Raw genomic sequence first — 25,736 nt, 5'->3', positions numbered from 1 at the left:
GATATACTGTTCAGCTCCGACCCGGAGATTGAACTCCAACAGATCCGACTGGCCGAAGACGCCGCCGATGCTCAAGGGCTAACTGCCGTTATTGTAGGCGGGAGGTGACCTGTACGCGACTCCCCTGTAACCGTCGTAGAATTATTAACATTATTTTACTACAGTCCGTCCGTCTTGCAGCTGTTGCCAGGACGCGGTGATGCAGTGGTTAAGGTGCCTGACTACTGTACCGGAGTACCCAAATTCGATCCAGACCACCGGTGGTTGAGTTTCAATAGAGGCGATACGAAGATGCGTCTGCGTGGTGTGCGCTTTCAGTGCACATTAAAGATCCCCAGGTTCTCAAAGTTACTCCGGAGCGTTCCACTACAAAACAGCTTTCTCTTTTTCCGCATTCACTCCCACCTCCCTTTTTTCCTTACCGCGCGGTTCAGGTGTCTACAGAACGTGTGACAGATACTGCACCTTTACTGTGAGCTAACCATTATCATCATTATTTCTTGTTTCCTGAGCCCAACCTTACGTGAATGAGTAAGGACTTTATTTATCCTATGGGGTAAAGGGGCAGTAGGGGAAGGAGGAAGATTCTACGCCGAATAGGCCTCCGCTATGTTCTGAGCCCAGTCCAGGCTCTAATCCTAATCCTGAGGATCAGATGCCGGGCTGCACAGGGCAGCCTCTCGCCGCTCCTTTGAATTAAAATTAAGTGATTGGGGGGGGGGGGGGGGGGGGGTAGCACAGCCCCACATGATATAGTCAAGGTTGGCTCTGGCCAGGCAGAAATGACAAGCTGAGGAGAGATAGATAGCTGGGTGAATGAAATGGCGGAAAGCAGGAGTGGGAAATGTGCGAGTCTGAAGCTGGCGCCGCAGAATTTCGCGATAACGAGAGGTTTTGCGGTGTACCGGAGGATGCACAATGCGACCGAGGCGGTACAATGTTGACATATGTTAGGAAATAAAAAGAGGCGGTTCCACGCAGTAAGCGGCGTACGTGTATTCCTCGTTTGGTGGCGTTCTAGAGCGCAGCTCTCTGGCGCCGCCCCTGCGTTTCGCGGCGTCGCCGTTGTCGTTGTCCATCGTAGCCAGGCTCTGCACTGCGCATGCGCGCATCGCCGCTTAGGGCTGACCAAGTGAAACAGGAATGCGTTTGCCGGCATTGCATGCTCCCAGCCCAAAAGTGGATTCTGCCTAGAATACCAGTGAACTTTTATGCGTGTAAAGGAACGCTGGTAATGTTCGATGCAACGCTCGGTACTCTCACCGCCCGCGCCGAAGCGCATAGCCGCCGCGGTTCGCCATTGGGGAACGCCGACCTATATAAATAGCTTATTCTCTGCCAGTTCATCTAAGCCTTCAGCGAGGCAACCGCTGAAAGGCCGTTTTCTGCCGCTGCGTGCACAGTTACTCCGCCTAGTGCCATCGTCGCCTTTCCTGTTGTAGCATAGGCCACATATGAGTTTAGATCAACAGCTATTAGCGGAGTGTTTCTTGAAGAAGGAATATGTGTCAAAAACAAAAACATTTCTCTCTTTCCACTTAAACTCCAACCTTTCTCCCTTCCCTCGTGGCGCTGACAGGTGTCCACAGAGCAAGTGTGGCAGATATGGCGTCTTTCCTTCCTATGGACCAAATATTATTATTATTATTATTGCCTGTAATTTTACGCACATGTCTTGCTAGAATTCCTTGCCTCAATCTATCGAAAAGCTCAGAAAGCTGAAGAGCTGCGCTCAAATTTCGCATTAGGAAGTAGCATAATCAATGGCAATTTATTAATTTTTTTAATGCGTAAGCATTAACTGCCTATGTTTCAGGTTTGGCGTCCCGCAAAAGCTGTGTACTCGATTTCTTCGTAAACGAACGAATTACCAAAAAGCGAATGATCGTACTACAGAAGGATGAAAAATCTCGTCTGGGATATCGTATGGGTAAATTGAGTAATCAGGTAATTAAATATAGACAGAACAATCACGTATTAAAATAGCCAGGGAGAATAATGGCGACGTCTGAATGTGACGTCCCACTTCCGGTGACGGGATACGTGGAGGAGCGCGTGAAAAGTGGCAACGGTAATGTGATCTGATGTGTGACGCCTCTGCATGCGTGTCACGTCACCAGATGTTGGATGTTTGAGAACAAACAAAATACGATGAGTAAAATTGATCAGAAAATGTGTAAAGTGTCGTTTACTCGACAGAGAAAGAAATACAAATACAAGAACATGCACAGGCTTCCTACGCAATGTCGTTAACGATGCAGCTGCTGTCATAATTACCGCAGTGTGAAATCTGTTGCTTCTGGGAAAGAGAGCCATGGCTAGCTTTGACCGCCTAGTAAAGAGAAGAGACATTACACTGCCAACCAAGATCCGTATAACTCGTGCTATCGTCTTTCCAGTTTTGATGTATGGATGTGAGAGTTGGACTGTGAAGAAGGCTGACCACCGAAGAATTGACGCGTTTGAATTGTGGTGCTGGCGGAGACTCTTGAGAGTTCCTTGGGCTGCCAGAAGATCAGATCAGTTGATATTGTAGACCATAAACCCTGACTGCTCAATGGAGGGTCAAATTATAAAGTTAAAGTTCAGCTACCTTGGCCATCTGATCAGAAGAAAGGAGTCGCTGGAGAAAGATGTGATATTGGGAGAGGTTGAGGGTTACCGGAGAAGGGTAGGCAGCGAACTGCAGGCACTGCAGATGACGTTATGAGATGTTAGGAAGATAGTGAAGGACCGGAAAGCGTGGCGTGATATGGTCCATAGGGTACACAAAGAGTCGGACATGACTGAACGACTGAACTGAAATATCTATGAAGGGCACGCGATATACCGTGTGCACCAGCAATGCTCAGGCTTACGCATTTATCCAATGCAGATTCTGCAGTGCTCTCGGAATTATTTAGGACGCAGTTTTGTTACATCATGAGTGAGCCACCAAGCGGCTCAGAAACAAATCCTTCACGATATCTCATAGAAAAATTTGCCGAGTGGTTCTGCAGCTCGCGCCGCATGATGACTGCGACAGGGTAACAAAATGTGACACTGCCCTAGTGCACGGCATGCTCACAGATGGCGCTGCGCGGGCAGTATAAAGTATGCAGACGATATTGTGCTGCTAGCAGAGAGTCAGGAAGAAATGCGAACTCTAGTTAAGTATTGCGGAGACAAAGGGGACGCTCTAGGCTTAAGTTTTAGCGCAGTTAAGTCGGGTCTGATGATTTTCAACGGCTCAACTAATCAGGGTCTTAAAATATAAGAGTGGCAGAATATAAATATCTCGGGGTATGGGTAAACGAAGTATTAGCATAAATTGAAAAGCATGAGCAATCACTTAAGGCAAAAGGGCGAATAAAGGCCGCAATAATGACGCATAGGCCATTGTGGGGATACAACAGATATGAGGTTTTGAGGGGTACTTGGAAAGAAATTATGGTGCCCGGGCTTACTTTCGGAAATGTGGTTTTGTGCCTACAGTCAGAGGCACAGACGGCATTAAAAATAAATCAGAGAGCCGACGGACAATTAGCACTGGGTGTCCACGGCAAAACCACAAATGAGGCGGTACAGGGAGAAATGGGCTAGGTATCTTTCGAAGTACGGGAAGCTCAGAGTAAAATATTATATAAGGAACGCCTGAGGAAATCGGACAGTAACAGATGGGCAGCTAAAGTATTTAAATACCTGTACCTAAAAGGTGTTGACTCACAATGGAGAAAAAGAACTAGGAAATTGACCAGTCACTATGGTGGTCACAAGGACGAAGAATTAAAGAGCGTTAAGAAACAAGTGAATAGCGCAAACGGTAAAAATTCGATAAATTCGATTGAAAGGAAACAGCTAGTGTGGAACTGTACCAGAAGTGGAAAGGGCAGATCAGTAAGGAAGTTTTCTTTGACAACTCAAGAGGCAGTGCCCTACTTTTTGACGCTAGATGAGGGTGTCTTAGAATACTTAGCTACAAAAATAAATTTAACAATGAAGATGACACATGTGCAGTATGTGGTAAATCCACAGAAACAATTAATCATTTTATACTCGAATGCAATGGTATTCATCCGGAAGTCGATGCAGGCACAGTTACTCTTCCTGAAGCTCTGGGATTTAGAGATTCCAGTGGCCGAGTGAATAAACCTGCGATGGAATCCAGAAAAAAAAAAAAAAACGATTCAAAGATTGGTTGTTTAAAAGCAGAAAAATGACATAATGTTAGTAATGTAGAAACAAAAATTCAATAAAGAGAATGATAGTACAGTTAAACCATCTAAAACAATAATTAAGATATGCGGGGAAAACATGAGCATGATCGCAGCTGCTACCACCCCGTTTCAAAGGAGACGCTCCTATATTCCATTCATCCATCCATCCAAACACGTGCTCAGGTGCTTCAACTACGAGTTGGAAAATTGACGGAATGCGATACAGATATGTGTTCTTTAATTTGTTACAGAGCGACAGTACCACCCATCAAGGATGACGATGATTACGATGTCACGATGATGACTATCTATGGATTTACACTTCTTATACATGCAATAGGCACCTGAGAGTTCACTAAACAAGACCAAATATCTTTCAATGTGGCGTTACCTGTAATCGGTGCACTAGTTTAATCTCCTGTGATAGACCTGGCCTGTACTACAGATTCTAGTTACAGCACTTTGCGTGTGTCGCCGTCGCGATCAGGCTGCTCTGCTGTTTCCTTTGCGCATCTCGCTCACTGTGATGAGATAGTGGTGAAATACTGTATGATTCATATTGTCGGGAGCAAAAGTGGTATACAACATACGCCCAGTGGCAGAGCTCGGGAAAACTTCATCGCAGCGCCATCTCCTGATGAAGCGTCCTGTTATTCTTTAATGTAAGTCAGCCAGATCATTTGGGTGTTTCGCACATCAGCGAATTGTAGGCCGGAACAGCAACAGCACCGAATGCGTTGCCCTAAAAAGTTTTCAGTCACTAGTGGCAGTTGCCGCGTTATGAAGAAAACAAAAATGACACCTGTGGGACAGCTGCCTCGTCACAGAGTTCAGGCGAGAAGGAGCGGTGGAGCTAAAACCAAGAAAACCAACATGCTGGTCGAATAAAAACGCCTTCCACTGGCTGTCTCGTCCCGAGACGCTGAAGCCACATGGCAGTGCGATGCAGTTGTCCCTGTAGAGTGCAGCGATGGGGTCCTATTGAGGCACCATAGTTTTTTAAGCTATGCCAGTGGCTCGTCATTTTATTACCACTTTTGCTACCTACAGTACATGCAATAGGGCCAAAATTGTCGCCTTCGAAAATCTTAAATTGAGGCTTCAACGTTGGCTCAATATTTGAATAGCAGTTTGAGAAAATAAGTTGTAAATATTCATGAACTCTAGAAGAAAGAACAAGCCGGAAAGAGTGATGCCATCAGTAATCAGCATATATAATACTAATAACGCAGGCATACAGATTCGAAGCGCATCAATGTTTTTAAAAATACAATGTCTGATTCTTAAGGCGAAGGTTCTCATCTCCTACGCGTGTTGCTTTCTGCTACGCAACGCTGCCTTAGGCTCTTGAGAGCTACCATTGCAACGTGTTACCGCCATATCAAATTCTATTTATGATCTGGTTGTTACTCCTAGTGTGGTTATATTCGGATACAACTGAAGTTTGTGGTAACCTCCGCAGAGAATTCTTCCGTCACAGAAACTATTCTGCTGGCAGCACTTTCCTCCTTACCTAAATAAAAGACTAACGATCATACAAAACTATAAACTCAACACACTTGAGGCCTCAGGATTGTTTGATAGATCAAAATATTTAAACTATTTCATTTCCCCTTGTTTTCATTTGGCGGAACAATATATACTCTGCGTACCATTGCCCACAATTACGAACTGCTGTTTTTCTAACTTTTATCCTACTATATACATTTCAACAGCAAGAGCTTTTACAATGCGTAATACTTTGCCTTGTACAGAACGAAATACTGCTAAGCATAACCAATATTGTAAGCATTATTGGCGTTTGGCAAATGTCTGTGGGGCAGTTATTAGTGTGCTTGCAGTTAGAAAAGAAGTAATATAGGGTTTGGCTCTATTACAGTCAAAATTTATTGATAGCTGTACAATGGCATAGATTCTGGAATTCCACTCACCGCGTCCTCTATAACAGTATATGATTCGACAATGCAGTGCAATACAGGTTCAATGTTAGGTCACAAATCATAATTACCAATATATATTGAGACATATAGTTAGTACAGTGTAATTGTACACAATATAAGCCTACTACCGATATATTACTTAATGTTACATGCAGCATAATGCTCAGTTTTTAGTCCCAACTAGTTAACTGAAGTTAAGACACGTAGTTAGAACAGCTCAGTTGTACTCGATATAAGGTATCTAACAATATGAATTCTGCGGCTATGGCGGGACATTGATGGTTTGACTTTGAGGATAGCTGAAGGTCAATGTTATGCACTGGATAAGGTGCTCGACGTTTGCACTTAGCTCAGCGATCGCGCTAAACACCAGAAATAACATCATTTTTGCTATACCCCCCCCCCTCCCCCCTCCTCTTCCCTCCAACTGTAGATATTACCTCACAAAGCAGGTGATGGTTGTCCTGAGGAACTGTTATTGCTCATTCTTGGTCAACTAGCATTCTGACGATCATATTCATCGCGCCTTACACTTCGTAAAAGCACGATTAGGCTTAGCATGTAAGGACGGCACCGGCGATCTGTGCCTCTTACTTCCTTTCAGCGTAGCCGCTGTTGATATACGCAAAAAAAAAAAACACTAAAGAAAGCGGTCCTGATACTTTCCCAAACGGACGCTGCTTTCTTCCGCAAGAGAATGACGACAGCGCTCCGAAAGTAGACATGAGTGGCGCGACGCGCTTTCCCTCGGGTCTATGCCGGTGGCATTCCCGCGTATCTCGGTCGACATTTGCATCCTCCGGGAGGAAGCATTGCACGGCACGCGCAAAGTGCTCCTGTTTACCTTAAGCGCACCTTGCGAGCCGCTCGACACGGCAGAGCAGACACCGCTGCGAGCAGCCATGTCCCGATGACACATTAGCGGTGCCGGAAGTGTGGTGGCGTGGCCACCCCAGCGAATATCGGGCCTAGTCGGAAGGCAGTTTGACAAGAGAGGCGCCGATCGTTCTCTCAAGATGGAAGAAAGTTTACAGGTGTAAGGGTAAAGCGTAATGGGCGCTATAACCACGGAAGCCTTTGCCAAGTGTTCATAAAATGCCGGCGGAGCGGCACGATATGAACTGCGGCGGGCATGTTCTCCTATGGATCGCCAACGAAAGCGCTGATGACCAGGCTATCAGCAGCGAATAGATCGAAAAGGATTTCTACCATTACCTTTTTTGTTAGCAGGAATTACTGCGATATCATTTGTTTCTGCACCTTTCTGTGCTACGCAAAAGTTAAACAAAAATGACAGGAAGCTGCGTGCCCAACGATGTCATTGCCATACTTGCGCATTCACCCAAAAAGTGACTTGTATATTTCAGAAGAAGACTGCGAATTTCAATCGCTGTTGTGGTGCTGTGGCAGATAGATTACTTCTAGAATCCCCATTCCAACCACTCTTAACAAAATGGAGCGTGAACAAAACCCGGAGTCTGAGTATTTTGCAAGCAGCGTATTAAACTAAATGCTGCCTAATGCGCCAAGGCACATCGCCATGGTCCTAGTTATGAACGTGCTAAGCGCCATTAAACACGCAGACCGACGAACTCGTGTAACAGCCAGATACAGCGAGCATGCAGCGTTATTTCCATATATATAAGTACTCGGTAATATTTTCCACACATCATTCGGAACAAAACGACTTCGTTAGAGCGGTTTAGCAAATTTATAGCGCATTAATAGCGCTCGTACTGAGCTAATTCTGCTAGGCACAGTCAGCAACGATTCCTAGATGCATTTGTACATTGCGCTCAAGGGCCCTCAATTTCGTTGTTCGTTTAGCGCATATGCAAATGAATGTGCTCGATTACTGGGGTAATATGAATTTTCTTTCATTTCGCTCCACCCCAAGGGAGCCTTTATTTAATATTGATATGGTCCGCTTGCCTGTTAAAGCTATTTTACCTATATGTCTGCAACGGTTCTGGAATATGACTGTAGCCCCGATACAGCGCTATATCAACTCATTAAAGAAGACAAATGTCTTGTTAAAATTTTTCATGTCTTTCAGCAGCAGCGCCAGCTGATTCTTCAGTTATGTATTTGAATTCCGGCCACACGATTCACATTTTTCCCTGGTCCTAAATGAAAACCAGCCCTGAGCTTTCGTGAGGCTACTGATGAGTTTGTCCTCCATTACGTATCGCTGGCATTCGATGCCCTTTCTGGTGGCGCTTTATTATGAACGCACTCATACCATGATCAGGGCAAAGCTTGTGTCTGACTCCTGATTGGCCCGCCAGAAAGTGACGACGGAGTTACGTTTCTTTTGGCGGGTAATTCAAACAATTCTTTCACATGATATCGGCCTAGTAGGTAAAACCGAGATAATTTTAATGCAAAAGCGCTACTTGACACGGTCACGTCCAGTGAATAGTGTTTTATTTTACATATGCTTAGCTCGGACGAAAATATGGCCGGCGCTGGGAGCGGATTCCAGTCCGTGCAGAATTTCTTGCGGAAGTCGAGTACGGAACATCGTAGCTACAGGCGCCGCCGATCGTCCATGCATGCAGACTGCAACACACTCTCGCACTATTCATTAAAAGCTTTCGCACCTTATACTCTGCTTAAGTGCGTTAAATCTTTCAAGTTTTTTATTCAGTGGCCTCTTTCCATTACCAATGGAAAGGGTCTAAATATATTTCCCATATTTGTATTGCTACTTTTATCTATAAACATAAATATGTGTATCATAAGAAAGGTTGTGTCAACCCTAATCTTGCCAGCCTTGCTAGGAGAATGAAATCCCACCATTTCTCATGGAGGGCGTCTAGATCGAAGTTGAAAGTTATACCGCTTTGTTCTGGAGTGAAAGCTGCACTGCCCGCATACGAAGCTCGAGGTCATGTCATTCCGCACCGGGAGCATGCTCCTAACCGCGTGACTTGCCCGCTCGGCAGGTGAGCCTAACCACGCGACTCGTCGCTGGCTCCCTGCCGCGCATTTCGCAACTAGTTTTTCGCCTGATATAAGTACGGGCGTCACTCGGTACTTCGCAGGTTGAGAGGGTGGCTGCTTCTGACCTTACGGGGCAGGGCAGGGAATGAAACGGCGGGAGCTTGCCTGCCATCGGCGGTTGTGCGTGTTGTAGGCCGTCATAGCATATAGCATCCGCCACCTTATCGGTGGCTGACGACGGCTGTAGCGATGCACGCCTTTCTCTCTTCTTCCTCTTCTTTTTTTTCTCTCTTTGTTCTCTATTTTCAGCTCTTTCCGTACGAGGCAGCCGATGCGGCTCAACTACAGAGCCAGTAGCAGGCCCGTGCACTTTATTTTCCTTCTTTTTACAGTCGCAGCAACAACTTCGCAGAGCTATGAAAGAACCGACTGCAGGTACTAGTCGTCGGGCTGAAAATCGAAGACACCAGGCCGAGTCTTACCACCCTGCGTATGCTGTGCACGATGTAATATTTGGACAAATAAAAATGATCGCAAAAAAGAAAGGTGGTGTGATCAGTATCTGAATAAGTGTAGCTGTCATCCTAAAAGTAAGGAAGATATAACGCCTTCCTTTCTCTCAAAATCAGCACAGAGAATAAATATCATAAACCGTGCACTTAAGCAGCACCATCCAGACTAGTCTAGGTGGTGTTGACTGAAAAGGAGGTGTTACAGGGGCTATCGGGTCTATTCTCAAGGCGAAGCTTGAGTTTAATTCAAACCATGTACCTCCATGCGCAATAGAGCTTTCACTAGCATAACTATAGATTCAAGCCATGCTTAAACCCCCACAATTTTTTCCTCCTACACGTTGAGAAATCAGCTGGATCAAAGTTCTGGCTTGTTACAAGAAGTCGACGAAACCACTTCTTGTTTAAAGACCGCATGAGAGTGTTCAAAAGTGTCCTTGAGAGTTGTCAAGGGCTGCTGAAATTTAAGAAAATTACTTCGTTCTTTTTATTCAGAATAGTACGCACGTAGTACTCTGGCGGGGAGAGCACGGTTCCCATCATGCTCCCCCAATTTTGCCTGCTTTGATCACTCATCGAATAATTCTCGCTCAATGTTTTGATTAAGCTGTTGCCCAGCTTATCGAGAAGAGTTTTCATTACGTTCGGTAGTCGGATAAATCCAGTGTGTGGCTTGCTAACATGAAAAGCCCATTCATTCAACGCTTCTCTCTGTCATTACTCCAGAATTTATTAAAATTTCCGTTTCTCGTTTGCATGGCGTTTGTTTGTCGAAAAAGGCGAATTTACACTGATAAAAATGTCACTTACGTGCACCTGACGTGAAAGCTTTTCTTAAAGCGCTTAGCAGGACGAGGACAAAGCACGATGGAACACGTAGAGCAAAGAAGCGCTGAACTTTGACATGCGCTTGTTTGTCCTACTTGTTCGTCTGTGCTTTGTCCTGCTACGCGCTGCAAAAAACGATAGAAAACCAACTAGCCCGACAGCTCGTCCTCTTCACGTGAACTGCTAAGCCCGTCATTTTAAAACACAGAGTTCTTAGGTAAAGTTAGCCATGCTTTTATTCCAATATTCTCTGCAATATAAGTCGCGGCTTGTTCCTGCTATTCATTAATTTCATCGTTTATTAGCAATTATTAGCAGCCTCAAGTTTTATCCAAGCAAAGTTTTTTTTCTTTCTTTCTTTCTTTCTTTCTTTCTTTCTTTCTTTCTTTCCTTTCTTTCTTTCTTTCTTTCTTTCTTTCTTTCTTTCTTTCTTTCTTTCTTTCTTTCTTTCTTTCTTTGATTCCTTTCTACAGTGAAAGTGGAGCAGGAACTAAAGGCACAAGGCCTGACAGAGGCTCCTCCCCAGGTAGCAATTTCGGCATTAAATACATCAAAGTAATGCGAAAATACAATATAATTATTTAGAGTAAATGTGTACAAACTTGGATTAGAAATGCTTGCTTTTTATACAATTTGTATAGAGGATGGTCAATTAATAACAAAATACAACTATATGTATATTACTTATATACATTCAAATGTACATAGTGGCACACACATACAAAAAAAAATGAACAAGCATGTATAGGAATACATACATACATACATACATACATACATACATACATACATACATACATACATACATACATACATACATACATACATACATACATACATACATACATACATACATACATACATACATACATACATACATACATACATACATACATACATACAAAAATAAACAGCATGATATCTCGTGTTGCACAAAAAATAATATACATATGTACAGTAGTCATTACAGTCATGGTGGATGTTAAATTTAGGGAAAAGAGATGGGGTGGTTCATCAAATATAATTTGACATATTGTTTAGATCTGGTATGTTGAAAATCGAGTTTACCTGACACGATGTTTATTAAATGCGGTATCTGAAAATTTAAGGTCTGTCGGTCGTAGTTAGTTCTAGTCACTGGTATACTTTATTGCTCCTTACGCAGTGAGTACTTAGACGTAGTTTGACCAGAAGTGGTTAGGTATAGCTTACTGTTATTTATGTGTTGCAATAATTTGTAGTAGTATATCTTTGTGGGTAGAAGTATTGCATGTTTAGTAAATAGATGCTCAGTGGGAAGATTGCGTGGCTTACCAAGATAGTTCTCAAATATTCTTAATACATTTTTTTAGGTAGAACGAAAGGAAGAAGATGGTTTGCACGGTATAAAAACGAAGAATCGAACAAGGGTAAATAGGGTACGCCTCAGGTCGCAGATGAGCCAACGTTTCGACAAGTGGACTTGTCTTCGTCTGGGCATAGCGATCATCACTGGCAGGGGTTTAAATACGCTTTTGCTTCCGAAGAAGAAAAGCTGGGGAGGGGAAAGTGGGTGCGAAAGAGTGGTGAGGAGAAGATAGGTGAGAAGATAGTGGGTCATGAAGTGGAAATAAAAAAAAAAAAAAAGCATCTTGAGTTTGTACTTATCAGCCATGGAACCAGGGATTCTGTAGCCTGCAAAAGAAGTAAAAGCGGCAGTACCAGGAAAAAAAAAAGGACTACTATGCCGGTTAGGTGATTAGTCACCACTAAAAACGGTTTGGTGAAGATACACCTTACAAAGGGAGGCTATGCAAAGGGCCTTGATAAGGCATATATCTAGGGGGACAATTCTTAAAAGGAGGGGGTAGGGCGGGGAGTACATAGTCACAGGATAATAACCACATAGTGAAAAATAATAATAACCTTAAGTGCGTATCATAACCTGGAACCGGAGATCCTGTGGTCTACAAAAGAAGTAAAAGCGGCAGTACCAGGAAAAAAAAAAAATCATAGTACCGGGTAGATGATTAGGGACCACTTAGGCGGGTTTGGTGCAGATACACCTTACAAAGGGAGGGTTTGCAAAGGGCCGTGATAAGGCTTATATCTAAGGAGGACAATTCTTAAATCTTTCTGCAAAGGGGGGGGATACAGTCACAGGATAATAAGCGCACTGGGAACCAACTCTGACATGAGAAACTAAAACAAACAAAAAAAACAGAGAGAAAAATAATAATGATAATAAAAAAAAAATGTGAGGACAAATTTAAGCAACAAGTGATAAGGAGGAAATGTGTTTAGAGGAACGTGTAGGGTTGTGCTATTGCGGAAGGGAATATAAATATAATATAAATAAGGGAAGATAAATTTATTCCTGCTGGAATAAATATATCTAAGGGAACGCTAGAATCCCTTAGGTATATTCCCTCTCCATCATAACTATTCGGAAAAACAATCTCACATAGCCTTAATTATACAGTTTATTCACAACGCAGGTACACCCTATTCCCTTCCGCAATAGCACAACCCTACACGTTCCTCTAAACACATTTCCTCCTTATCACTTGTTGCTTAAATTTGTCCTCACATTTTTTTTTTATTATCATTATTATTTTTCTCTCAGTTTTTTTTTTTTTTTAGTTTCTCATGTCAGAGTTGGTTCCCAGTGCGCTTATTATCCTGTGACTGTATCCCCCCCCCCCCCCCCCCCCCCTTTGCAGAAAGATTTAAGAATTGTCCTCCTTAGATATATGCCTTATCACGGCCCTTTGCAAACCCTCCCTTTGTAAGGTGTATCTGCACCAAACCCGCCTAAGTGGTCCCTAATCATCTACCCGGTACTATGATTTTTTTTTTTTTTCCTGGTACTGCCGCTTTTACTTCTTTTGTAGACCACAGGATCTCCGGTTCCAGGTTATGATACGCACTTAAGGTTATTATTATTTTTCACTATGTGGTTATTATCCTGTGACTATGTACTCCCCGCCCTACCCCCTCCTTTTAAGAATTGTCCCCCTAGATATATGCCTTATCAGGGCCCTTTGCATAGCCTCCCTTTGTAAGGTGTATCTTCACCAAACCGTTTTTAGTGGTGACTAATCACCTAACCGGCATAGTAGTCCTTTTTTTTTTCCTGGTACTGCCGCTTTTACTTCTTTTGCAGGCTACAGAATCCCTGGTTCCATGGCTGATAAGTACATACTCAAGATGCTTTTTTTTTTTTTTTTTTTTTTTTTATTTCCACTTCATGACCCACTTTCTTCTCACCCATCTTCTCCTCCCCACTCTTTCGCACCCACTTTCCCCTCCCCAGCTTTTCTTCTTCGGAAGCAAAAGCGTATTTAAACCCCTGCCAGTGATGATAGCTATGCCCAGACGAAGACAAGTCCACTTGTCGAAACGTTGGCTCATCTGCGACCTGAGGCGTACCCTATTTACCCTTGTTCGGTTCTTCTTTTTTATAATACATTTTTTGTAATACTTACAATAGGTTATAATTACTTGCAGTAGTTGTTCTTCATGATAGTGCTCAGTATGATAGTTTAGAAAGGACAAGTGTGCTGTAAAATGTTTTTTTTCAACCATAGAGGAATAAGTTCACTAATTCTATGTATGTATCCGACAGCTCTACTTAATTCTCCAGCTGGTTTATGAACATGTGCATTCCATGACACACCAGAATTGCCTTTTAACCTTGCTATTCTCACGTATGATTTCAATGTAACCTGTGCATCTCGGTTAATGTCAGTTAGGCTTGTTATTGCCACTTCAGAGTGGTTAGATGGCGTGGAGCCCGTTTGTGTTCTTGATATCAGGCTTTACGAATATGTTTCAGCTAGTTCCTAAGGACGCGGGATCGAATCCCGGCCTCGTAGGTCGCTTTTCGATTGAGGCGAAAATCAAAGCACCCGTGTGCTGTGCGATGTCAGTGCACGTTAAAGACCCCCAGGTGGTCGAAATTTCCGGAGTCCTCCACTACGACGTCTCTCATTGTCTGAGTCGCTTTGGGACGTTACACCCCACAAACTATCAACCTATGTGGAGTGACCCGCATATTTGCCATCCTCGTGTAATTTATTTACTCAATGGTTTTGGTACAGAGCCCTGCTGTTGTTCTTTTATTGTAATGAAAATGTGCGTTATTTGTAACAATAAACGTGGTTCTTATGCTCATGTCCTTTGTTAATGCAGGTGCTTTCGGCCGGAGGCGGAAATCGGGCTCGGACATCATCGACTGCTAGCTTTCTTGAGTCTCTATTACGGAGACACTAAAGCAGGATGCTTCAAACACTTTAAATGGTCGAAGACCCCTGGTGATGTAACGAGCACGCATGCCTGTAAGCACCCAGCAACTCCGCCGCGATCAGGACATCACAACTGTGCCACCTTCCCAAGGACGAGATTCGAGAGAATGGCATCTGCTTTCACGAGCAACAGTGCCCATGCAGTGACGTTGTGCGCATTCAAACGGTGCCAGGCGTGTTCTCTGGACGCTAGGCTTCAAACCTGCCCACAACCTGGCTGCCCTCTGGCGCCACGCAGAGCAGGACAACGGATTTCAGGTTGTTCGGGACTGGAAAGGGACTTCACTGGCACTGCCAACCGATCACGAGACCATCGAGGATCATGTGTGTGCGCGTATATGAATGCGTGTTCTTGCTCACATTACAGCGTCGATCAGAGACGGGAGGACTGACGTGAATCGTAGCAGTGTGTGCGCGAACATAGCGGCTGCACATTGTCTTTCAAGGTTTTAGGCGTTCCGATAAGGAAATTAAAAAAAAAAAAAACGCTAGCCCAACGCCTGCGCGGGCATATCTAAAAGAAGAGGATGTAGTGCAGAGTGGGTGTTAAACGAAGTCTCCTTATCAATCCTTCAATGCCACTCCCACTCATGTTTCGACAATTCTGTGTGATGTGAAACCACCATAAGCTCTGGACATACACTGGTCTGGACGAGGTAATTGTGCTTGGGATTCCTGCTCACTCCGGAGTGCGTTTATGGAGCTCGGCTTCGGAGACCCGTAAGAGCGCCGACATCCGGCGCCTTCTGCAGCAAGCTCATCCTGTTGTATGACACTGTGAACCCGCCCGTTTAGAAATACCACCCTCTCCCTATGTAGATACTGTACGTTTACCTCCGCCCCATGTGCAACCCTTCATTCATCTTGTCAACCACTTCTGCGTCGAGATGGTGACAGATGGCACAATGTTTTCCTCGATGATTTTTTAATAAGACCATTTGTGCAGAAGCGCATGTATAAGGTATCGTGTGACGGCCGGTTTTGCGGGCTACGTCAGCGTATCAAAAGAGTGCGCGCCTGCTGTCTTGATTTCAGTTTAATAATCGCCAAAGTGTTTTGGGGCACGAAGAAACTATCCTGTTGTTAAATGATACTTACGAATCGTCAAGACGCTTGATATCTACTTCGATCAACGTTACAAATTTTAAACGTGACAACTGTCTTGAGAACGATTCAGTGTCATGGTCACGAAACAAGTTTTCTGAATGAAGGAACAAACCTGCGGTCTTACTGATCTGGCTTCAAGTGCGAGAATGGAAAACTACTTCACTTATATAAATGAGAGTAAACTGTCCCGACATTGGCTTGCAATGCTCCTGTTTATCTCAAAACGGTGCTTATCCAAACAGCATTTCAGAGTGCCTGTAAGCAAGCTGATATTAAAGGAAAACACCGCAGAATCAATAATTTGTTTCCGGTATTAGCGAATTTGCTAGTTTCCAGCACTCAAGGAAAGAGGGGTATAATACGAATTATTTAGTTACAGTTTCGAACATTTTGTAAAAATGACGTTCTTGCTGATCTTCATTTCTGCTTGTTACGTGGTCAGAAGCCTAGGCGCGCTGTAATAAAACAACCGTGTTGCTCTGTATTCGGTGGTCCGCTCCCAATATTTAGCGCTTTAAGCGCTTAACTCTGCACGCTGTAATAAGCTTAATCCTAATTTTGCGCGCCTTATCAACGTGTTCAATCTATGGGAACTGACTGAGTTGAATGATAGCTGTTATGAGGCAGTAATTTATCTGCAGTATTTCAAGGTTAAGATTGTTGCGTGGTGAATCCGTGATTAAAGGTTCAGATGTGAGAACAGAGAGCGTTTTGCTTGTAACATGAGTGAATTCCAATGTCCGCAGAAGGAATCTCGGGACGCAGTGCTTCGTCAAGGCTAGACTGAAAATATTATTTCGACGCTGTCTTTATTCTGCTCCCTTTTACAAGCCCGATTTGAACAAATATTCCGTTCCACAGGCGACCCGTTAAATGTGTGCATCGGAAATGCGAGAGCATGCGCCTTTTTGGACTCCGTTTGGTGAGGATCGTACTTAATACACTTGTGCAAACTTTATTCGAATCTTTGCTGTTCCAACTTCCATCAATGTACGGTCGTGGCGCTATCTACAGACAGTCTTTGGTCTGGTGTGCCGAGGAATTCTTAATCATATGTGATAAGCCATTCTTAGTCATCTTAGGCTTTGCTGAATAATACCTGGTCATCTTATTTTGCTCAGCCAATCTTGGTCATCTTATTTTACTGAGGCATCCTTTGTTGTTTTTTTTTCGTGTTTAGTGCATATCAGAATTCAGTTTTCGCTTCAGTCGTCATTAGTATACTTATCCACTAGCCCTGCCTATTGTTATTCATACCTCCACTTCTATCCGAGTTAACTTCAGACAGATGATCTTAAGCTTTCGCCTTCATCACTTTCGTAGTGTTTTTGCATTAGGAACATTCAATTCGTGAGAGAGGTTTTCTTTCCAGGCATAGTTCACTAATGGAGGTAACGGGCTTTCGTTTATGGTCGATTAATTTATCCCAAATGTTTGGCAGATACAGCTTGCAAACCGCAGAAATCAACTCGTTTGTGAGTTCTTAAGTCGCGCGTCGCAGAAAAAGCGACTCAATGCAGGCTGCGCCCCGAAATAACCTTTGGCTGTTCCGTGCATGGCTCTAAGCAGCTCGGCGACGAAGAGATAACGAGCGGCAGCTTGGATTCCGAAGTGACAACTGCGTGAGGCACCATTTTTTTCCTTGCAAGTGTTGCTTGCTCCTTCATCTCACCTCTTAGTCATACGACCATCGAGCAAATCGAGCACCCATACCATGTGATCAAGAATTCTTTTTGAACGATTGATACATCTTCCACAGCAAACGCCGCGGCAGGAGGAATCACCATAAGATGCGGCCTTAAAGAAACTTCGGTGCTACATTACGCCAGCTGTTTCTTTGTCCCATGAGCAACTCATTCCGCCGCCTACTGCCTCATTTTCCTGCGCATAATGACCTTGTCTCATGACAGAGGCGCTGAAGACAGTCTGGATGCCTGACAGTACTAACCGTATTCTCAAGTTAAACTCGTAAAATGCAATGAAATCAAACAGTGAAGGAAATCTAACACATGTGTATGCATCCCCGAAACAAGCAAATGACGCCACCCTTATTAATGCACAGTCCCACGAGTGCGCACTATTTTAATCAGCATTTAGTGATTGAAGCAACATGCTCCCTTTCTGGTTTTGCTTGTCTGCAAGAGCCAGTATCTGTACCAGTGAATACTACAGCCTCACAGACCCCGCTCAGTGCGGCGCGTTGGCGCATGGTGTCTAATAATCATGTTCTTATTTTATTCGTATAACAGATTGAAGAATACTGGAGGTAAATAAACGGTGCGAAGAATTTATTAGAACTCTAATCAGCCCCCAAAGGATCCCAGGCTGTCCACCTACCTCCACGCTGCCTCCATAGCGGTGACTGCTACGTAGAAGCAAGTCGGGGAGCCTGTGTCTTCCTTTCCGCACTTAGGTGCGCCGTTCAGCCGTTCATTACACTTTAATTCGCACATGATTAATACTTGTGCGCTTAACAGTTTTAATCTCAATTCTGGTGTCTAAAGAAGCTCGCGCTCAAGTATCGGCTTCGCTAATTTCTCATTAGTCATTTGCCAGTGCTGTGCGGCGGTTTTTTACAAACTAGCGTGTTGCGGAGGCAATAAGACGAACTTTTGGGTAGCACACTGACGAAGGAAAACTAATTTTCTGAGGATGATTTCCGAGGTTGATTCAGTTTATTATTTCTTATAGCATGCATTTCATATTCGTGTAATGTTGTTTGCTGTTGCTTTTTTTTTTTATACAATCTATACTGCGACTGCTTTGCTACCGCAGCTGCCCGGTACTATATTAGATAAGCTGAAGTGAAGGAGATTTCGGCTATTATAATTTGTTGATTAATTACCACGTATATCTTCATTGACAGTCACGTACTTTTGGGTAGCACAGTTTGTGGCGCACAGGCGGCAGGTTTTTATGTTTTGATTTGGACTGTTTCCTAATAACTGCTAATGCCTAAAATTTGAATATTTAAAATTTAGCCACTCAGTTAGAGTATGGAGGGCATAGCCTATTCTATTTTATCGCCTTCTTTTCGACCGCTCATTATAAGTGCAACGAAGCACGTTTTGCAATGGCTACGCGCTTCCTTGCGTTTCACGGCCATTGGCGTCACTCGTGCAGGGCTGTCATTTTGTTGTATTCTCAACATGCGTGTTCTGCAGAAATGAAGTGCTTTGTATCAAGTGAGCAACATAGAAGGTTCGTATGAGTACAATGAAATAAAGTTTGTTCAATTTTCATGTCTTGCTTTTGTGGTTCTGCTAGCACAAAAGTTTAAAACTGGTGTGAGCGTGTGGCGATTGTAGAGAAAGTTAAGGCAGTGCCACACAAGTGCATCTTAGGCGGTCGTTCCCTACTAGGCCCACCGCCTTCAAAGAGCTGTGCTCTGTCAAGAACATCGATATTTGGCCATATCCCACCAGCCTTATCCCACATGACAGCGTAGCATCGCAGCCGACAAAAGCAGTTGTTGGGCGAGTTGATGTTTTCGATGATCCATGACTACAGCGCAAACGACAGGACAGAGATGAAGGAGGGACACCAGACAGCGCTGTGTGGTGCCCCTCCTTCATCTCGGTCCTGTCGTTTGCGCTGTAGTCATGGATCGCAGCCGAGCAACCGAGGTGCTGTATGATATCTTCAGTTGAGGTAAGTGGTCAAGATGGTGCAATCAGCACACCGAATCTGCGGGCGTTGACCATTACGCCAGAGCCAAGTTTCAGACCTCTAGGATGTGTGAGTGGTACCCGGATATTTTCGCACTACTCTGGGCCGATCGAGCTGCATCATCGGCTAAGTCATTTCCGACTGGAAAGCTTCTAGAAGATGATGGGGGGGGGGGGGGGGGGGGGCTTTTTCCAAAGCCTGGTGTTGCCGATGCCTCATCTCCGTGACTAGTTTCTCCTATTTAGAGTGAAAGCAAGTAATTATTATACTGTCATTGCATAATCTACTGGCCTCCCATCGAGGCTGGACACCATATGTGCTGTAATATAGTGTCGCCTGGTGGGCCGTGTCTTTTTCCCTGTCCTTTTTGGCTTTCTTAAGACAGATACACTGCCGCTGCCGGCCCCAGCAACGATTTCGTGAGTAGCCAAGTTCACCAAGAAATCCATAGACCACCCTTCCCCCGCCCCCCACGATGTCCTTGTGAAAGCGCGAAACTGATGGGTGAGCTAAGAGTTGAAACTCTGCAGGCGCAAATCAGCGTACTATCGCTCTCACTATGATTAAGACAGATATTTACTTTTAGCGAAGGCTCTATAGTAGTTCATACGTTCAAAACATGGCAGCTTCCTAGCACCTCTGGTGCCGGGGGGCTGGGGAGGGGGGGCACTCAACACCATGGCGTTGCATGACGTGCGTCATGCCTACGTGAGCTTTTCGCTCAAAATAAAGGGTGGCATTTTTCTGGATTCAACCTGTCGTATTTAAGAGGCCTTCCTTTTCAGGATGATCTTTCAGCTCTCTTGGCAACCTCAGCTACTCGTGGTGTTTGCGTCGTGGTGTTTGCGTGCAATCAGTAATCCAGCGATTGCGGCTGGCAAAGGAGACGACACAAGAAGGGAGAAAAACAGCGACTCTTCCAAAGGGACAGACTAAGACTAATTCTTATTACCAAGTTTTGATCACATACTTTCCAACTGAGTACCTATAAAGCGCAGATATGACAGGACATTTTAGAACAGAGCGTCCACCAAGTATGTTTCATATATATTACTGTTTAATTATACTAACCACGCAGATGCAACGAGAAAGCATACCAACAAAGTTTACGACACAGCCACCTCGGCTAATGTATATCACCGACGAAGCGCAGATATGAGGAGATTACAAGGAAAATGGCTCACGAGTGAAAGTCCGGGACGAAACATTTCAGTGAGCTACCGACACCAGTCATCGCTATCTCGATCTTGTACGGTGCATCGGTTCATCTCATACCGTGCTTTCAGTTTCCTAAGCGTTAAGCGCCTTCGAAGAAACGAGAAGCCTGCTACAGCGTCGCAACAAAATTTTGCACGTTGGACGAACAGAACTCGAAAGCAGCGAGGAATCAATCCTCTGAAATATCAACGACTAAAAAAACAACAACGTGTTTTTTCATTGCTTGTTGTTTTGAATTGTGCATATATTAAACTTCTCGCCAAGTCTGGTCGTCATCTGCGCAGTAGAAAAATTGAAATGGATCTTTTTTTTTTTTGCAAGATGGGGTGCACTCACCATCGGAAGCGCTTATGAATGCTGACTTCGAAACACAGCCACATAGCAGACAAGAAACTGAACGCGGAGTGTGTCCCCAAGTTAAAATGCCTGTTTTCCGCTCCGTCTAGGCAAAAAAACAAACAAAAAACACCTTCTGTCGAGAGTACAGAAGACAGCTAAAAAGAAAAACAAAGAAAAGGCAAATTTTCAACAGAGTCAAATGCGGATTGGCTGGTACACAGAAATAGGAGCCTGGATTGAATAAAATGCAGCCAGTAACATTAGAGCGCTGTTTTCGCGACACTGGGAGTCTGGCTAACCAAAGTGCTCGACAAGCTGGAAACAGAATGTGGAGCTTATACGAAGAAGCACGGTACGCAAATAACCCAGGAAAGCATTTCACTAGCGCAGACAAGAGCGCTGGAATAAAAAAGAGGCAACTCGAAGTGATTGCCCCAGCGCAGCGTTCTATTTAAAAGGATGCCCCATTTTACACCAGTCGATTGTTATTTTTTAATTTAGCCTCTTAATTTGAATAGCATGTCCTGAAATCCGAGTTTGCTAAAGCACAAATGTTAGGAAAACTTTGCCAAACTCTTGCGCCAAAGGCTATTAGGAACAAGATGAGCTACTTTTTGAATTCCTAATTCAGAGTGTCAAATATGTGACATATATGACAACAAAAAAATGAAGTTCATTTTTAAAGTGCTTAGATTTTTACATGCATATCATAAGGAACCCCAAAAAGCATCATCCTGCATAATAAACTACCTTGAAGTTATCTAAGCACATACAGCTAGTATATCTCTATATTTTTGACATGGTAGTTTTCCTAATCTAACACACTTACCTACTCATTATGACAGCTAAACTTTTTGTACTTCTGCTGAAAATTTTATCGAACCTGGTGCAACAGTACAAAGGTTGACCTTTTAGGCCACCGACCGCTCATAATTTTGTGTTATTCCCGATCATGCTGCATACAGGAGACGGCAGAGATAAGAAACTGTGTCTCGAGCGCTGATATTTCAGCAAGGCCTGAAAGGTCGACCTCCCAAGAGGGCGCAATAAACGTGTCACAGTAAAATTGCATACATTAGCACACTGCTTTTCGGAAAACTAATGTGTTTGCCGTTTGGGAAGGAAGAACCCGTTATTGATTTTTCTTTGTGCATTTCTAATGATTATCGTTTATACATAAACGCTGAGGCAAGAAACTGTGTGTCGCACTTAGAATGGAATTGGAAAATAAACGGTTCCATTGGTTGTGTTCATAATCCTTTCGTACTTATTGAAGAAAAAATTCGAATATTTTTTTAGTGTAGAAAAAATAACTATAGTCGTACTACTTTCTAGTAATTACCCTAGTGGGAACCGGTCTTTCCGGGTTTCAGACGAGTACAAAACAGCGCAGGCGATATAATCAATCGACACATACGCATACGCTCCAAATGCCACTAGTTTATCTTCGTACGTGTCATTTATTTGCGCTGTCATGCCATCATGCACAAGCAAATAGCCCTCACTTGTAGGTTTGTATTGTTCTCCCAGCGTATGCTCCGAAACGTGCTGCACATCGGCCCATCGAATATAATCCTCAACGATGGCACACTTCGTTAAAAAAAGTCTCAACTTTCACGCAGTGCTGTGCGATGTCAGTGCACGTTAAAGATTCCCAGGTTGGTCGAAATTACTCCATAGTCCTCCACTACGGCTCCTCTTTCTCTTTCCACTTTCACTCCCATCTTCCTCCCTTCCCTTACGGCACGGTTGAGGTGTCCACAGAAAAACAAGTGAGACAGTTACCGCGCCTTTCCCTTCCTATAAAGGAATCAATTAATCAATCAATCAACTTTCATGCATGCGAGGAACCGCGGCAGAATTTGCTACCAAGGAGGAGGACTACGGAGTAATTTTGACCACCTGAGGGTATTTAACGAGCGCTGACATCGCACCGCACACTAGCACCTTGCTTTTCGCCTCCATCTAAAAACGGCTGCCGAGGCCGCGATTGGATCCCGCGTCCTTGGGAACAGTAGCCGAGCGCCGTAACCACTGCGCCACCCCGTCGGGGTAGAAGGAAATGAAAATGCACGGGCCTGCTACTGGCTCTGTAGCTGAGCCACCTCCGCTGCCTCGTGCGGACAGAAAGGAAAGTAGAGAAGAAAAATAAAATAAAAGGCAGAGTGAGAGAAAGATGCGCGTCGCAACAGCCGTCGTCCACCACCGAAGCCGTGGCAATGACGGTCTACAACAGATACAAATTTGGTGGCTGGCTAACCCGCTCCCCAGCCGGGCCGGTACGACCCCACATGCTCTCTATGTGGCGCACCTAGAGCCACCTTCAATCGCATAATGTTTCTACGCAAAGCCACAGCCCCAATGGGGCCCCACGGACCAAGAGGGTTGGGAGATCGCGGTCTCCAGCTCGGACCCAGCAGCGCAAAAGATGCTGGTTGACTGGGCTGAAGCGGCCGCTGCCAGGCTCGGCCTGACAGACACCAGTCGGGATCAGGAACCACCTCAACCATTGTAATGTACCCTGGTTCCCAAAATAAATGTTTTACCACCACCACCGCAAGCGGCGTTGGCGTATACCGTCCCAGACCCATATAGGGCCAGGAACAGCCACCTCTCCCTCCTCCTCTAATGAAAGTGCATGCTTTTCTTCGTTTATGAAAAACGGTAACATCTCTTCAGTAGCTATTTTATGTTGCTACATTAGCGGCGAGCGCTGTAAACTGCGGGCCTCGTTTTGTTTCGGCGGGCGTGCGCTTCCTCTCATTCCCATTCACTGCTCGTAGAGCATCGAGTTCCCTGATATAATTTCACCTGTCTTTCTTTTTCTCATTTTCTTTTCCGCTGGGGCGAAAGGAAGCGAGCGTCCAGCACTGCAAAGAGAGTAGCCTGCCGCAATGACAAACTGAATCAAGACGCGCGAAACGCGCATCAAAGAAAAACCAGAATTACTTTACAGCACGATGCCTGAAAAATATTGAATCAAGAGCAGACTTACACTTGATTCTACAGACGACCATGTGCTGCTGTTGTGGCTGTAGGAAGAAGGAATAGAAAAATACACGGGCATATTACTGGCTCTGTAGCTGAGTTACCTCCGCTGCCTCGTACAGAAGAGAAAATAGAGAAGGAAAAAGAAGAGGGAGAGAAAGACGCGCACCGCAACAACAGCCATCGTCCACCCCCGAAGCTGTGGAGGGTGCAATGACGGCCTGCAACAGATAAAATTCGGTGGCTGGCTTGGCCCCGCCGCAAATTTCGTTGACCTACCGTCCCAGCCCCGTAGTGCCAGGAACCTCCACCCTTCACCACCTCCCTCAACCATGTGTGTCGGTCGAGCAGGCAGGTGCACTCCGCGCCTTAATCACACACGCGCGCAAGGCGCACAGCCAAATCTTTGGTTTATGTAGTACTTTACGCTCCAAAGCGACCCTAACTATGTTAGAAGCGTTGTGGAGGGCTCCGGAAACTTCGACCGCCTGAGTTCTTTAATGTGCACTGACATCACACATCACACGGCGCCTTGCATTTCTCCTCCATCGAAAAGCTTCCTTGGGTTCAACACTCGAGTGCATTAACCAATGAGCCTCCGCGGCCAAATCTTTCACAAAGCCGCAACCACAGTACAATAGCATGGCCGCTCGATTTCTCTTTGACAGGCAGATGGACGATGGGAGTTCGGTACCGTAGCTCTCGAACGTCAGACTGCTGGATTGAACACGGGAGAACTGCGTCTCCTGGATGGACGCCGAAGACAAGCGATGGCGATTGCGATGTCGCGGCGCTGTGTCTGCGTTGTCATCCTTACAATATATATATATATATATATATATATATATATATATATATATATATATATATATATATCTCGCTGAACCTGAGCCCTGCGGCTGGTAATTCGATACTGCTGTGCCCGAATTACTGCCAGCGCTAGTCGTTCGAACCAACTATTAAATCCACATTTCACTTGGTGGAGGTCAATCTGAGGTTCCCTGTACCCATCTCGCCCTGGAACTTCGCAGCAGAACGTTGACTACCCCAATGACGGAGCCTACTTCAATTGCACCTACCTCCGCCAGTCACCTGCACAGATGCCCTTCGTCAACGGGACCCCGCTACCTTCAGTGGAAGCAGCGATGACTTCGACGATTGGCTGTCCACTTACGAACAGGCCGCATCGAGCCCATGGACCTTCTGTTCATCTTTGATGATGTGTCATTCCCTGTTTCATTCCCTGTCATTCCGCTGATGGAGAGGCGCTCACCCACCTCTCCATCAGCGGCCGTATCGGGTGTCCCCGACTGAGCGCCGTGTTATTGCCCAACAAGTCGATGACATGCTGCAACGCGGAGCAATTTAGAGAATCCTGTAGTCCATGGTCGTCTCCTGTGGTCCTAGTAAGAAGGATGGCTCCATAAGATTTTGTGTTGATGATCGCCGCCTCAACAAAGTTACTCGTCGTGATGTGTATCCCCTCCCACGAATCGACGATGCCCTAGACTGCTTGCAAGGCGCAGAATTCTTTTCCTCACTCGATTTGCGCTCTGGTTATTGGCAGGTGTCCATGGCAGAGGAGCATCGCGCTAAGACCGCCTTTATTACTCCAGACGGACTATACGAATTTAATGTTATGCCATTCAGAATCTGTAACGCCCCAGCCACATTTGAAAGAATGATGGACAGTGTACTGCGTGGCCT

At 44.8% G+C, this 25,736-nt stretch overlaps 1 protein-coding gene across 1 annotated transcript in view; it reads left to right on the top strand.

Moving 5' to 3' along the window:
- LOC146187335 (cell adhesion molecule Dscam1-like) overlaps nt 1-16,620 on the top strand; it is a 668,136-nt gene extending 651,516 nt beyond the window's left edge. The window contains exon 44 of the mRNA XM_084607643.1: nt 14,596-16,620. Within this exon, the coding sequence (XP_084463769.1) occupies nt 14,596-14,645 (50 nt within the window). The 3' untranslated portion in view covers nt 14,646-16,620. The remainder of the gene's footprint in view (nt 1-14,595) is intronic.
- Nucleotides 16,621-25,736: the final 9,116 nt, after the last annotated feature.

This window comes from Amblyomma maculatum, chromosome 6 (assembly GCF_055883805.1).
Source record: "Amblyomma maculatum isolate TAMU_Amacu chromosome 6, ASM5588380v1, whole genome shotgun sequence".
In the NCBI taxonomy this organism is placed as follows: Eukaryota; Metazoa; Arthropoda; class Arachnida; order Ixodida; family Ixodidae; genus Amblyomma; species Amblyomma maculatum.
The sequence above is the reverse complement of the archived record's forward strand: the minus strand, read 5'-3'. Positions and strand labels throughout refer to the sequence as shown.